Below are 13538 nucleotides of genomic sequence, written 5' to 3'. Positions count from 1 at the left end.
TGTTCCTTAATAAAACTTTTAATTGATCTTTAAAAGTTGTAAGCGTTGCTAAATGCAATCGAAGCCTGACACTCCTGTGTGATGCACTGCTTGAACTCTCCCAGTGGCACCATGAGACTCCACATTGCTTAGTTAGTATTTGACGTGAAACGCATCTACCCTACTTTTCACGTACAGTCCCTCGGTCGGCCTGCCTCTCGCTTCGTTGGTTTGGCAACACATGTCCTCTAATTGAGCCCTGCTCGCTCAGATATGGCTGCATTAAACAGTGGATCCTCTTTAAAGCCTCGATCTTTGAACCAGCGCAAATGATCAGTGGACAGAGCTGTAAGCCAGGGGTTGATCCGGCAGGGTACCCAGGCACACAATTAGCATCGGACAAAGTTCCCAAGAAAACAGCGAGATCCAGTTCATTACTATGCCTCGCATTGTAGGGACAGAGACATCGGCACATTTTACAGCTTCAATCACAACCAAAGCTGTCAAACAGGGTCAGCCCACAACTAGTCACCATTATTACGAGATGACAACTCTTTCTGTGCTTATCACACTCCTGTCATCTCCTAGCTGGTGTGACATTTTCAGCCTCACCCTCATCTGTGTCTAGGAGTACTATAAATGTGACAGTTGGCAGCTAAATAAGATGGCGTTAAGGATACAGTAAACACCTCACTGAAAATGTGGTCTGACCTTTGACTGTGAAGTCTGGAACACTCTGTGGGTGCATTCCAAACAAATGTTAGTTAGCAGTGGGAAAGATTTTCTTCAGTGCTCACTCTCTGACTTAAAGGGGGGAAAAAAGGTTTAAAGGCTGTGCAGCCTATTAGGTTACATCAGCCTTCAGTTGCTAAGTGACAGGATATCTAACCATAGACAGTAGAGGCAGACGTTAATATTTTTAATCACTTCACCTCACAAAGAAAAACTTTTGGTTTTGATGATAAAAACATTTATCTATTTATTCTTATTTTTAAATCATCTTAATTTTTATACATCATGACACACTGATGATCACCTAACACTTATATATGTTAATGTCAGTTAATCCTTGATCATTATAACCGCATGTTCCTTTGTTGCATTCAAACTCTTTCTACAGCCTTAATTCAATCCATTAAGCACTGATCTGGTGATTTGCAGGTCAAAAGAACACAGTCAAAACCAGGTTGAATTTGGTTTAAAGTGACACAAAGGCCACATACAATCATATTTTCAGTTTTAATGACTATATTTCATGTGAAATGGATTTAAAACATATGTTGAAATATTGTCAGCTTTTTATGCTAGAGTAAGCATCACAGCAGGTTTAAAAAAAGATGTTTTTTCAATCCTTTACTCTGAGAAATATTAACATGTTTTTCTACAAGCCCTTTTTTCAAACAAATTAATTTTTTTACATTAACAATAGAGAAAAAAAACAACAACATTTAACATCGTTAAAGATGTTGCTTGTGGGGATAAAACAGACCTATGACATGACTATGCAGTTCTGTTAGCATTTTACCACTTATTGCTTCAGTTTTTTTCATGAGCCATAAGTGTTTTGGAAGAGTCTTAACCAACCACGTTTTCAGTCATGAACAGGCAACTTTTTCCAGCAAAATGGCTCCGTTAAATGCAATGTACCCTCCCTGTACACCACCAAGCGGCAGACAGAAAACCTTAACAGCTAGCTGGCTAATTCCAGTGGAACATTTGGCAGTGGAGAGCAAGATATTTTTTCTCAGGGGTCAGTAATGCTAAAGCAAAAGTGGAAAGCAAATACTGGGCTTACATCATGTGGTCATAAACACAACTCCAAATGAATGCTTAAGTTGTTAGGCGTTTAATGGATGCGCCAACAGGCAACTCTTTGCTAACAGATTAGCTATGTCATCTTTAAAAGGTGATAATACATCAGTGTTGTGTTTACTTGTTGCATTATCCCCAAGTGGACAACTCAACAAAAGAGGTCAATAAGTTCTCAAATGGTAAGTTAACTAAACACTTGAGCATGCACACAAGAACTTTGTCCAGACAAAGTCGTATGGCAGATCAGTTACTTAAATCAGAAACTATGTGATTTAAGCAGACATTTAGTACCATTTTTGCTGCTTGACAGTTAACCACACTCAGGGCTTTGTACACTCTTCTGTTGGAATTTTTTGATGTAAAAAAAAAACTGTAAAGTTTTGACCCTGCGTAGATATTTAACAATTCATTCTTGGCAGCAGTTGACAAAACAATATCAAAAATCAAAGTTTGAACACTTGCATCTACAGTTCTATAGAAGTAACTTTTGTGTGAACTCACTCTGCTCAAGAAAGTGTTATTATGGTCAACAGCTCAACAACTAACAAATAAGTGGACCTTGGTTTAAAACTAGTTTGTGTTACTTAGATGTCAATCGGCAAAGCAAACACACAAATCAGTGTCTAAATCAGTTAATAAAAATATTAGTATTTAATTTTGTTATTGCAAACAGCTACAAATTGAATTCTGAAACACATTAAACAATGTGGAAAAAAAATGTAATCCATTCTGATCGAATTCATGCTGTACTCTGTAAGACAGAGACTCAGTGTCAGTCAGCCAATGGGGGCACAGAGTCAAGAAACACAAATCAGCCTGAAAGTCTGATTTATTAATTACCTTTTAATGCATGAGCTTGAGGGTTGTGCAAATGGTGCCAGACAGAAGAACTCTCAGCAAATCCATTGTCCTTGGGAAGCGCTCAATCTTTGAGAGTGATTGGATGAGCATTAATTATTCAGGATTAAGCCCAAACTAACTGTTATAGCTGATGTAGCTCAGGGGCCCACATCAGAGCCCCTCCTGGAGGTCAACAGTCAGTGCACGGAAGACAGATGGGACACACTTTGAGCATGCGTGCCATCACATCCATAAATGCATGATACATAACTCTTATCTCACCCAATCCTGAGTGCACTTTTGACTCTGAAGCGTATCTATCTGCTGTATAATACAGTATCAGGCAGGGTGTTCACCTGCTGAGATGGACATCAAAGAGCAAGACCTGTCACCTTCTTTTTCACCCGTACTGGTTTTGGCAGCACTTCTTGCAGTTTTCTGTCACAATGACATCAATTTCTATTTGCAAATTGAGCAATAAAGCATGCCCAGTTTGGCTAACATTGAGTTCTATGCATTTGGGGAAAGCCACCACCATATCTTCAATATTCAGGTGGTTGTCACGCTGTCATGTGTCTCGCATTACCACTACATACACACCACATTTTCACATTTAACACAATCCGACATCTAATCCAGGTGCTGTTTTTTTTCCAGCTGTGCACCTGCAGAAAACCAGGAAAAGGTGAGCGGGAGCAAGTTAATAAATGCACGTGTGTACGCTCAAGTCGGAGGCTCTGTTGAATTAACACCTGTGGAAACCTGTAAAAACGAGACAAATACGAGTACTGCCATCATGGAAAGTCATACATGCACTCATGCTTCAAAATGCATCATTCATAGTCAAATGCATGTCATGCTGACTGATGTCCAAAATCGTCAGAAATTTGCAAAACTGTGCTTTCTGAAAGCAGAGCCCGGCTTTTTTTGGGGTCTGTTCCATCAAGGACAAAGATCTCCATAGCAATGATTACCCACAATCCATTACTCTTTTATCCTCTGAGGTGTCAGTACATCATGCCTCCTGCCTCTCTCCGTTTTTAAGAGTTAAACTGAAAAAAAATAAGCACTTGCAAGGAATAGTGATAAAGCACCATGAAAGAACATTATTCTTTCTTAAAACAGATTTCTAATTGCCCTATGAATATTTTTAATTTACAACTTTTATAAAGATTCAAAAAGACCACACAAAGGGAAGGAATCAGCCATAGAGACACAGTTTAAGGTCTCACCGTCATCATGTATGCCAAATCTGGCACTTTAATCTACTGCGTAATAATTTAAAAGTCCCTCTGCAGGAGAGAGAGAGAGTGAGTATGTTCTTCTGAATACGTGTGGGAGAGAGAAAGGGTGAGACCGACAGACAGACAGAGCAAGGCCTGATGGGATGCCGTATATAGCAAACTGTCAAGCGAGGGGTCCAATCATGCATACTGAACAAGTCTCCTTCATTAACTATCCAACACGCCTCTCTCTTTTCTCACACAAAGACACATTCTTCAACTTTATTGTTTCTGTTGCTGGTGGATGCTCCCCATATCATCATATGAACTAATACGCACTGTAGTCTATTTTCATAAATAGAGAAAGTACAATAACTACTAGACGTTAGCATGAACAGCAACTTCTGCGATGGCTAAACCAAGCAGCAGCCAATACAGCTGACACAATGTGTGTGTTGAGTCACATTTTTGTCATTTGCTGATCCCAGACCATTGAGACATCAAAGTCTGATGTGGAAAGACAATCAGACAGGTTGTAAAAAATCTAGCAGCTACCTTTCTTTACAGGTAAAACCACAGACAGTATAATAAGTTTGTTTTTTTGGAGGATATTTTTGTAATTGACAGGTGCATCAGTCTCTTACTGTCAGCCATGGTGGTTGCCACTTGCACGTACCACTTTAGATCCTCACAGGATTTCAAGGGAAATTGAAAAACTTCCCCTCAAACACGTGCTGATGATGTAACATGGTTATTTTTCTCCAGTCTGTATGCTTAAGAAACTCACCAAAGAGAGCCAAGCGTGCTACCAGCGAAGAAGACGTCACAGACACCACACTGCACAGCTGACAGGTGATAAACTGCAGTGCAAGAACGCCACAGTGACGGGCTTTTAGCAACAAACACGCCACCAAATGTTGAAAAAAGAAACATCTCATAATCTCACACCTTTAACAGAACCAAAGCTGTTGAGAGTCCTCCTCATGCTAACCTCTCTCCTAATTACCATAGCTGCAGTCCTCCACACTACTCCTCTACACTGAGCTATTAAAGTCAACCAAAGCAGCACAGGATGATGATTGGCGGGGCAGATTAACGTGACTGGCAGCGACTACAAACATGCCCAGCGGTGTGCCGTCACCGCCCACGCTCGGGCAGCCATTTGCCCTGCTCTCCTACCCAGCGTCAGGTCCGCTGCTGTTTACACGTCAGACTTTATTTACTCAGCGTGGCCTTGCCGTCTGTTTGCAGCATTTCCTGGCCTCCTACAACCTCAGACTCCATACAGTATGATTCAACGGGGCTTTAGGATGAGGCGGGAAGGTCCTTGTACACCTGTAGCCCTGGCTAGGCAGGAACAAAAAGTAAATGTGTCACCTGTGACGGCACAAGTTAAAGAGACATGCACTCAATGGACCGACTGTGATGCTCCAACATCCTTTTTATTGCATCGCTTTCTTAAAACTAACAAGCTAGCACGCAAAGGGTTACTGAGCAATAAGGGTTCATGGTCGAGCAAGTTTCTGAAATCAATCAGTTTCACAGACCGGACGAATCTGAATGAAAACAGGCCGTGGTGATGAGTGATGATGTTGCCATGACAACAGGCAGGCTGAGCGTGCAGCCTGGCTTTGGTATCTTCAGGCGTGCGGCAGGCGGCACCCAGACGGTTTGGGTTTTTAACCTCTTAAGTGGAAGAAAGCAAGCTGCAGTCTCAGATGGGATCATGGGAGGATGGGGGGGTTGCGTGGGTGAGGGTGAGGTGTGTGTGTGTGGGGGGGGGGATACAAAGTCAGGCATCAGCTGAACCTCTGCCTCAGAGCGCAGACATGGGAAATGAAAAAGGTGGTGGGTGTTATTTCTTTTTTCTTTTTTTTTTTGTTACCATCCCAATCCGGTAATGGCCAACTACAGAGACATGAGAGGGACAAACAAACAGATTAACACATAGGAGAACACATACACCTACACACACATACACAGAAAACAGCCATATATTCTCAACATAAACATACTGGAAAATCAACCAGAGACTCTCACTCTTTCTATCTCACGAAAGCAAGTGAACTCGGCCACAGTTAAAACACACTGCATGCAGATTAAAGAGGCCGCATTGAGAGTGAAGAGAGAACAGGATGGCTACAACAATAGAAACAGCGTGGGGGGCCCAGAGAAACACGCCTGCTACCGCTGACTGCTGGCACATGAACACTCACAGATGAGTTGGTTAAAGGGACAGACGAGACTTTTTCAGTAAACCTGGAGAAACAAACTCATGAAAGGCACAGGCACAGACAGCTGATAGCACGTCAGTCATTATGCTGTTAATGAAGATGTTTATGGAGGATTGTCAAATTAGTTGGGTTACACTGTAATTACTGGAAACAAATGAGAGCATGATGAAAAGGACTGCCTTTTTCTCTCTGTCATGCTGTTAGAGCGACTGCCTCCCAAAATTAAAACCACATTTCCCATAAACCCTGCCACTTGCCCATTCCATCCCCTCTCTCCCTCCCTGACAGCACACAGTCTGTGTTTATTTGAAGAGCAGATTAGGAACTTGTAAAATATGGTTTGACTAAATCTGTCACTAGTCAGCAGCAGAGACACTAAATGACAATGGTGAGGCTGTTTTTTCAGTAATATAAAGATTTTAATGAATCACACATTTAGGGGATTTGCTTCCTGCCCTGACTCCGCGCACAGGTGACGTGATACGCAGGTCATACAGCAATGCCTCAGCAAAGGCAAAAAAGAAGTAGAAGAAGAAGAAAATCTGCTTGCTAGTAAACAAGGATGTGAACAATACAGAATTCACACTTTAAATAACAATCGCCTGTTATGTTTCTGTCCTCATCAAAAGCAGATACTGGTTTACTGTAAACAACTACCATGATCAGTGACTTCATGGAGTTGGAACCACTTCTGGATTCATGAGGATGAACATAAAAGCCTGGTGTAAACTGGATGGTTGATGTGCTCCATTCAACACATGTGAGTATGGGACATCCCTGTGGCTGAGATGTTAAGCTGCTGTCACTGGTTTTAGTCCAGCTGGGAACCTTTGTCGCATCTCTCTCTCTTCTGTCACTATGGAAAAGAGCCATGAAAGTCAACCAGTAAGTCAAGTAAGTCTTTCAATGTATATGGCATGTAAGTATAGTATTACGATAGGAGGAAAAAAAAACAAAGAAACTTGTTCTTCAGCCTAAAGAGAGACAACACAGACCTTAGTAACACGCCATAGTAACTATCACATAATGACTGAGAGCGTCTCTGCAGATGCTTACTGGCTATATGATGATCCGTGTTCAGATGCACATGATCCATCCACTTATCCTTTTTTTCCCAGTCACCACTACATTAATGTCATTTCTGCAGTTAAAGAGCTCTTTACAGTTAATACTGTCCCCCTCTTTGGTGTTAGGGTCAAAGGCGAACACTTCACCGGCTCTGCTTACCAGGCTGAAATCACACCTTTCATTTCCATGGAGGATAATTCCACATTGCTCTCTTCTAACGCCTTGTCAGGGGGCGGATTAGTGCCCCCAAGGGCCTTCTTTTAGACACGCATACATACACTCGCTTTCACACTGCACATCACCTCTCTTCTCACACATACACACAGAGCCTTTCGCTGTGTATGGGTATATAAAGGCCTGGTGTTAGAGGAAATGTTTAGCCATCACAGAGGAGCAGCGTCTCTCTGCATGCTGCCACCATGGCACCAAAATGAGGTCTAACATGGCTGCAAGGAACGTGGTTCATATGCAGGCAACAGAGGTCTGAAGGCACTTATAGAGGCAGATGTTTCTGTGTTGTATTGGTGGCAGGGAAATGTGCCGTGACTTCATTTCTGTGTATGCATACTGGCTGAGTGTTGGTGCAGGGAGACAGATGTATGTGTGTTGTAAACACCCATTCAGCTCCATCAACTCCCTTCTGCCAGTGAAGCATCGCTGAAACTAACTCAATATTTACCTCTGATACATCCCTGCTAATTCCTCTGTCAGCAGGGTAATCGGCAAAAAACATTTCCAAGAATCACCAATGAAATTTGGTGGAGGAGAACAAAGAACAGCAAATTGGTTTCCCTTTAAAAATGAAAGATTTTAAACTGCGGCTGTAAACTAACTGTGATGCCATGTTAATGTAACCTCACATTTAGGTGTGTGTCTGTGTACCTCTGGGTATTGTGATATTTTGTATCACCACATTCATGCCAATACACAGCCCTTCTTTGGTGTAAGTTAAAGTGTTACATGCTCCAAGTGTTTCCTTTTTATGAAGTACACATTTATTTCGCACATAAACAAAAATCCCTGCCCTAACCCTTGGTGAAAGTTTGCTGATGGATTGTCAGAGGAGGACAAGCGATACGTGGCAAGGTCAGTGCCAGACACACACACAGACACACACACACACACACACACACACACACACCTGAGGCCCAACCCCTCCTCTTTTCTTAGAATCTAGGTGGGACACAGACTTGGAATTATGAGACGGAGGAAACAATTAACTATTGATTGAATCAACAGGCCAAACTGATCATTGATGCCAGTCGCCGACTCATCACAAGAATTCTGGGAATACTGCAGGATAAACATACATTCAGCATGTATCGGCTTCGTATCTCAAATTATATATAATTTATCAACGATATCCATTTGTCTTAATTCTCACCATCAACATAAAAAATCCAGGCCAGCTGTATGATGGACAGTCATCATCTCTATAACTCTGCTTCCCTTCCTCACACATCCAAATCTCACATAAAAGTCCATTCCCTGTTCAAAGAGCTACCTGCAGACAACGAAGAGCAGGAATGATGTAACCACAGCAGAAATGAAACCAACACACTTTCTGTTGCTAAATGGCATTATGCTCTCCTTTTAGCTGGTGTCGAATAAGATCTACGTTTGAGAAACAGGGTTTGCTTTGATTATCTGACTGTAACACTGGGTCTAATGGGGGACAATTTAGACTAACTGGACTTAACTAGCTTTAGTAGAACACATGCAGAACAAATGCACCAAATATGGTAGCAGCTAATGGGGAGATAAAGAATTTAAAATACCTAAAAATTTCTACTTATTCTATTCTGTGATTGTGAAACATAAAAAAGAGATCAATAGTGTCTGAACTAGCATTTATACCGTGGTGACAATGTGTGGCATGTTCACATTAAATGTTAAATCACGCTATGTTCAATGACCTGTTTCACAAAGTAGTTTGAGGCTAGATCCTTACAAAAGCCTGCCGTGAAATACGAGTTAGACTAGCAAAATGGACAAATATTAGCTTTGAGGAAGAATAACTTTACTGCAAAGCCTGCATTGAAAACCTTCCCAGACTTGTGTGTGATTTAGGGTGCTTTTCAGACTGTCATAAACATATGGCAAAACTACCCACGGGGCTGTACAGTTTCAGAAAAGCACCAATCATTTTCTCCAAAACAGCATATTAGCATAATGCAAAGGACACACTTAAGGACTGGGCCATGTGAACAAAGTCAAATATCACAATTACATTTCACCAAGTACCTGGATATCACTATTGCCACAGTATTTCAGAGGTGAATATTGGTGCTTTCACAAAATTTAAACTCGCTGTTGCCAGGCAACTAGTGGCAGCTAAGCTAAGCTAATAGGAATGAGCAAGCACTTCATTATCTGTATGTGTATCTGTTCAACCAACTTAATTATCTGGATTTACTGGAATGGGCGATGCTTAACCCGGAAGTGAGCAGTGGAAAAAAAAAATTGCCGGAACTTTGTTCATTTAAGCCTGAGATTGATCTGGGATGACATGGGTTATTAGAAAGCTATTTAGAGAAAAAGCCGTTCCATAAACTTGAAGGAATAAACTTCAGCCAGGTAAGCCGAATGAGGATTTCCCTTCAGCATGAGCACAGATATTGGCACATTTTACTTGGATGATACTTGTACTCATAAAGAGTACAAACTCATTTCAGCCGAATACTCACTCAACCTCCGTACCTTCATATTTAGCAGACATGAGCGTGGTATTTCACATGTCATCTAACTCTCCACCAGAAAGTAAATAAGGAGGCTGCAAATAACAAGAATATGACTGAGCAAACACGAAATACTTTTGTTTTATATGAAGTTGTCAAATGTAAATACAAGAATATCAAAGCAAAATATAAGCTACTAGACGTTGTAGTGAAGCATCACAAAAAAAACCTGCTTTTGTTGTATTAAATGTTAGGACTACATTTAATCACATGAGCATATAGAGCAGAAAGCTGCTGCAGCACTGCTGTCTTTCAGGCAGCGTCACCTTCGGCCACACCCAAAACCAGTGATGTCACAGCAGGTACTTCGAAGGCAGACAGAAAAGAACTTCCTTTCGTGACTTAATGTTTGAGTATTAAAATAAAACCATCAGTCAAACCTGAATTCAACGTTTTAGCTTCAGCAGCCGTGCGCTTGCATCACCAGCTGCAGTGACACACTGCCCGTGACATCACGAAGGCGTACGTGTGGCTATTTTGACTTAATTTCCATTAACACAACACAACCTCAGTATCGGCAGTCATTCGCTCCTGTGGCACGTCAGCCTGCCAATGAGATATCGATTTGCTGTCCGTTACCCAGAATTCACCCGCAGCCTATGACCAGCTTAGCAGAACTCTTGTCGTTAACTGAGGGTGTTTTAGATGAAAGCTGATTCGCCTTTCAGACGCTGCATCCTTTGATAGGCTGATATGAAGTCCATTCAACACACTGAATCTTAACTACTCCGAATCTTCTGATCAACAGCCAACTAACATCCAAGTGTCAACGATTCAAAAAGACAGATCAGACTGTCTGATCTCAGCATGTATGCCCTCCATCCAACTTCAACACTCAGACTTCTGTCACACACTTTATCATTGTGCGTGAGTGTAAAAATAATAACAAAAAAAATCTAACGATGATGAAAGGGAATGGCAAAGATTCCACATGTGGCGTGTAAGTTTACATCTCTCCTATTCCCAGCGTGAGGCACTGCACTAATTTTGGAAACGATAAAAGTCCCACACATTTCTTTTGTGTTGAGAAGCTGAGCATTTCTGGGAAGCAGTTTGAAGCAGAAATGACTGAGTGAGATCTAAACGGGGTAACTAACACACTGTGTGAGCTGAAATGACATTTCTGGAACTGATAAACAAAACCCTTGTTACAGGAACAACAGAGTAACAGATATAGGATGCATGGCTAAAATAAGCAGCATCAGAGTGCAACAAATGTAGGCTATAGCCTCTGTTTGGCACAGGCCTACACACCTAAAATACACTGCTGCTGAGAATATCCATCCTGACAGTGTTAACACCTCGTTTGCTTCTGGCAAGTGGAAAAATCTGCTCTTTGAAGTGATAATTGAACCTGTTCCCAAATCATCCTGGAAAGTAATTTTGAAATGAGTCAAAATAAGACAGATTACAGTCTGTAGAGAATGAAAATGTATCAGTGGAATTGAAACAAAATGAAAGGTTGGGAGGAAATGATCTAACAGCACTTCAAGGTTGGACAGGAATATTTTTGAGACTTTTTTTTTAGCCAACTTCTAAATGACTTTCTTTATTCTTTCAGGGAGATGTGGTTCTGTGAATGAGAAGTCGGTGGGTAGTGAGGTGGGGAGTGGGTTTTACTGTGTATGTTTGGAGAGCCCCAGACGCAGTGGTGCGCCCTTACCCTCGCCGCCCTGGAGGAGTAGGGATCCTCGAATAGATTCCAGATCACCGGCTGCCACTTCCTCCACAGGCTGACATTACCGTCGGCAGCCACGTCCTCAATACCGAGCCTCTTCCCTATCTCTTCGTCCTCATCCCCGTTGTCCACGTTGAGCTCGAACACGTCCAGAGCCTCCTCCGCGTCCCGGTGCTGCCGGTATGTCATCCAGCAGCAGGGCTCCACGTCCGTCTCATCGATGCCCCAGAAGGAGAGCTCCTCCTCGAACAGCGGTCCGCACACATCCGCCGGGCAGTGGAGTTTCCCGGTGCGGTAATAGTTGAGCACGTAGGCGAAGACGCCCGGGTGGCGGTCGAAGAAGTACTCGTTGGTCCGCGCGTTGTACTCGATGAAGCCGGGGACTTGTTGCAGCTGATCCAGCACGGAGTCGATGTCCGAGTCGGAGGCGAGCAGGGCCAGTCGCGTCCCCGGCAGGGTCTTCAGGGTGGTTTTGTAGGTTTCGTGCCTGGTGCCCCCGACGTTGAGGATTATCCTCTCGTTGTCGTCAAACTTGCCCATCGCTCTGTATCAGACATGACTTGATGGAAAGCGGGGGAAGTTGGCGAGTGCAGTCCGGAGGTAACGGCGAGCCCGACGCGCACACACCCACAGTCCTGTTCAAAAAAGCTCCAGGATTTTGGTGCGCAGCATCTCCGATTTCACTCATCCGACGCTTTCGTGGCTATTTAAGGGAGCGAGGAGGACGTCCATCGTTTGTTCAGAAAGATTTCGGGGAGGCGGAGGTCGTCGATTTGTATCCCACAATCCGTTCAGACAGTCAGTGCTGGGAGTGTTGAATGATCTCAACCGGTGGTTCCAAACAGACTGATGCTGCTGCTGTTGCTGCTGCTGCCGCCGTTGCGCGTCTGCTGCGTCCCTGCCTTCTCCAAGACGCACAACCGCTCGTCAGCGTCTGGCTCGTTACTCCACTATATGTAACGTCCCCCTCAACAAAGTAATGTCGGCTGTTTACTCATCGCTCCACGGGAAAGGTCACACATTGCACGTCCATTTAGTTACACTCTAAAGCTGTTGTTTCTTAGCCCCCCCTCCTTTAATTTAGGAGAAGATAAGGAAAATGCATGAGCGCTCAGATCCCGAGGTGTTGTCACGATTTTAGACAAACTACAATTTTTAGTTGTCTGCAAAAAAATCGGTGAAGAAATCTGAGAAATGTTAGTACTGAGAACTGTTAGTTTTAATCCGAACAGATCATTTAATCATGTCTAAGAAACTGACTTTAAAAGCAGGGATACCATGTCTACCAGGTACCACGTTGTCTGTATTGTTCCAGTGGGTTGGGATACCTGACATTTCAGGTTTAATTTGATTTAATTTTGTTTGAAGTATTCTCATTTCGGCCTGTGTGTTTTCACATATTTGAGTGCTTAAAAGGAGTTTTTTTTCCTCTGCACATCACTAAATGAGGCAACAGCAGTGCCTCGTGTTTTGAAGTTAAACATCTTCTTTCCACATGTGTGTTTAAATAATGTGCACACAAGACTGTGGTTTAATCCCACTTGTTGCAACGTGTAACTGCTGAAATGGCCATGAACTAGTCCCCTTTTTTTAAAAAAAATCCCTAACAGGTACCTATCACCTCCTGAGCAGAGCTGAAACAAGTCAATTCATCCATCAGTCTTTCTAGTTAACTGGCAATAATTTTGAGAATCAGTTCATTTTTTTGGACATTTTTCAAGCAAAACTGACCGTTTCTAGCTTCTCAGAGGTGAATATTTGCAGAGTACCTCATATTAAATGTCTTTGGTGTCGATGAGGACAAAACAATATGATGCAATAGGAATTGTATTGTATTTTCTTGTAATTTTAATAACATGACATAAATGTGTGAAAATAACTGATAGATAAAATGAGAATGATAATAATCATTATTTGCAATGCATACAAGTTGTGCAAGAGGTAAAAGGCAAAAGTAACAAGGCTG

At 42.4% G+C, this 13538-nt stretch overlaps 1 protein-coding gene across 8 annotated transcripts in view; it reads right to left on the bottom strand.

The window, feature by feature from the left end:
- Window positions 1-13036, bottom strand: part of kcnc2 (potassium voltage-gated channel, Shaw-related subfamily, member 2) — a 78706-nt gene extending 65670 nt beyond the window's left edge. For all 8 annotated transcript variants that reach the window (XR_006842239.1, XR_006842240.1, XR_006842241.1 and 5 more), the window contains exon 1: window positions 11558-13036. Coding sequence is in view for 4 of the 8 variants with exons in the window: in XM_046379373.1 (XP_046235329.1) it covers window positions 11558-12112 (555 nt within the window). In the remaining 4 variants the exon portion in view is untranslated. The remainder of the gene's footprint in view (window positions 1-11557) is intronic.
- Between the last annotated feature and the right edge of the window lie 502 nt (window positions 13037-13538).

Source organism: Scatophagus argus, chromosome 22, assembly GCF_020382885.2.
Source record: "Scatophagus argus isolate fScaArg1 chromosome 22, fScaArg1.pri, whole genome shotgun sequence".
NCBI classification, from domain to species: domain Eukaryota; kingdom Metazoa; phylum Chordata; class Actinopteri; family Scatophagidae; genus Scatophagus; species Scatophagus argus.
This window is presented reverse-complemented; position numbering and strand designations above follow the sequence as displayed.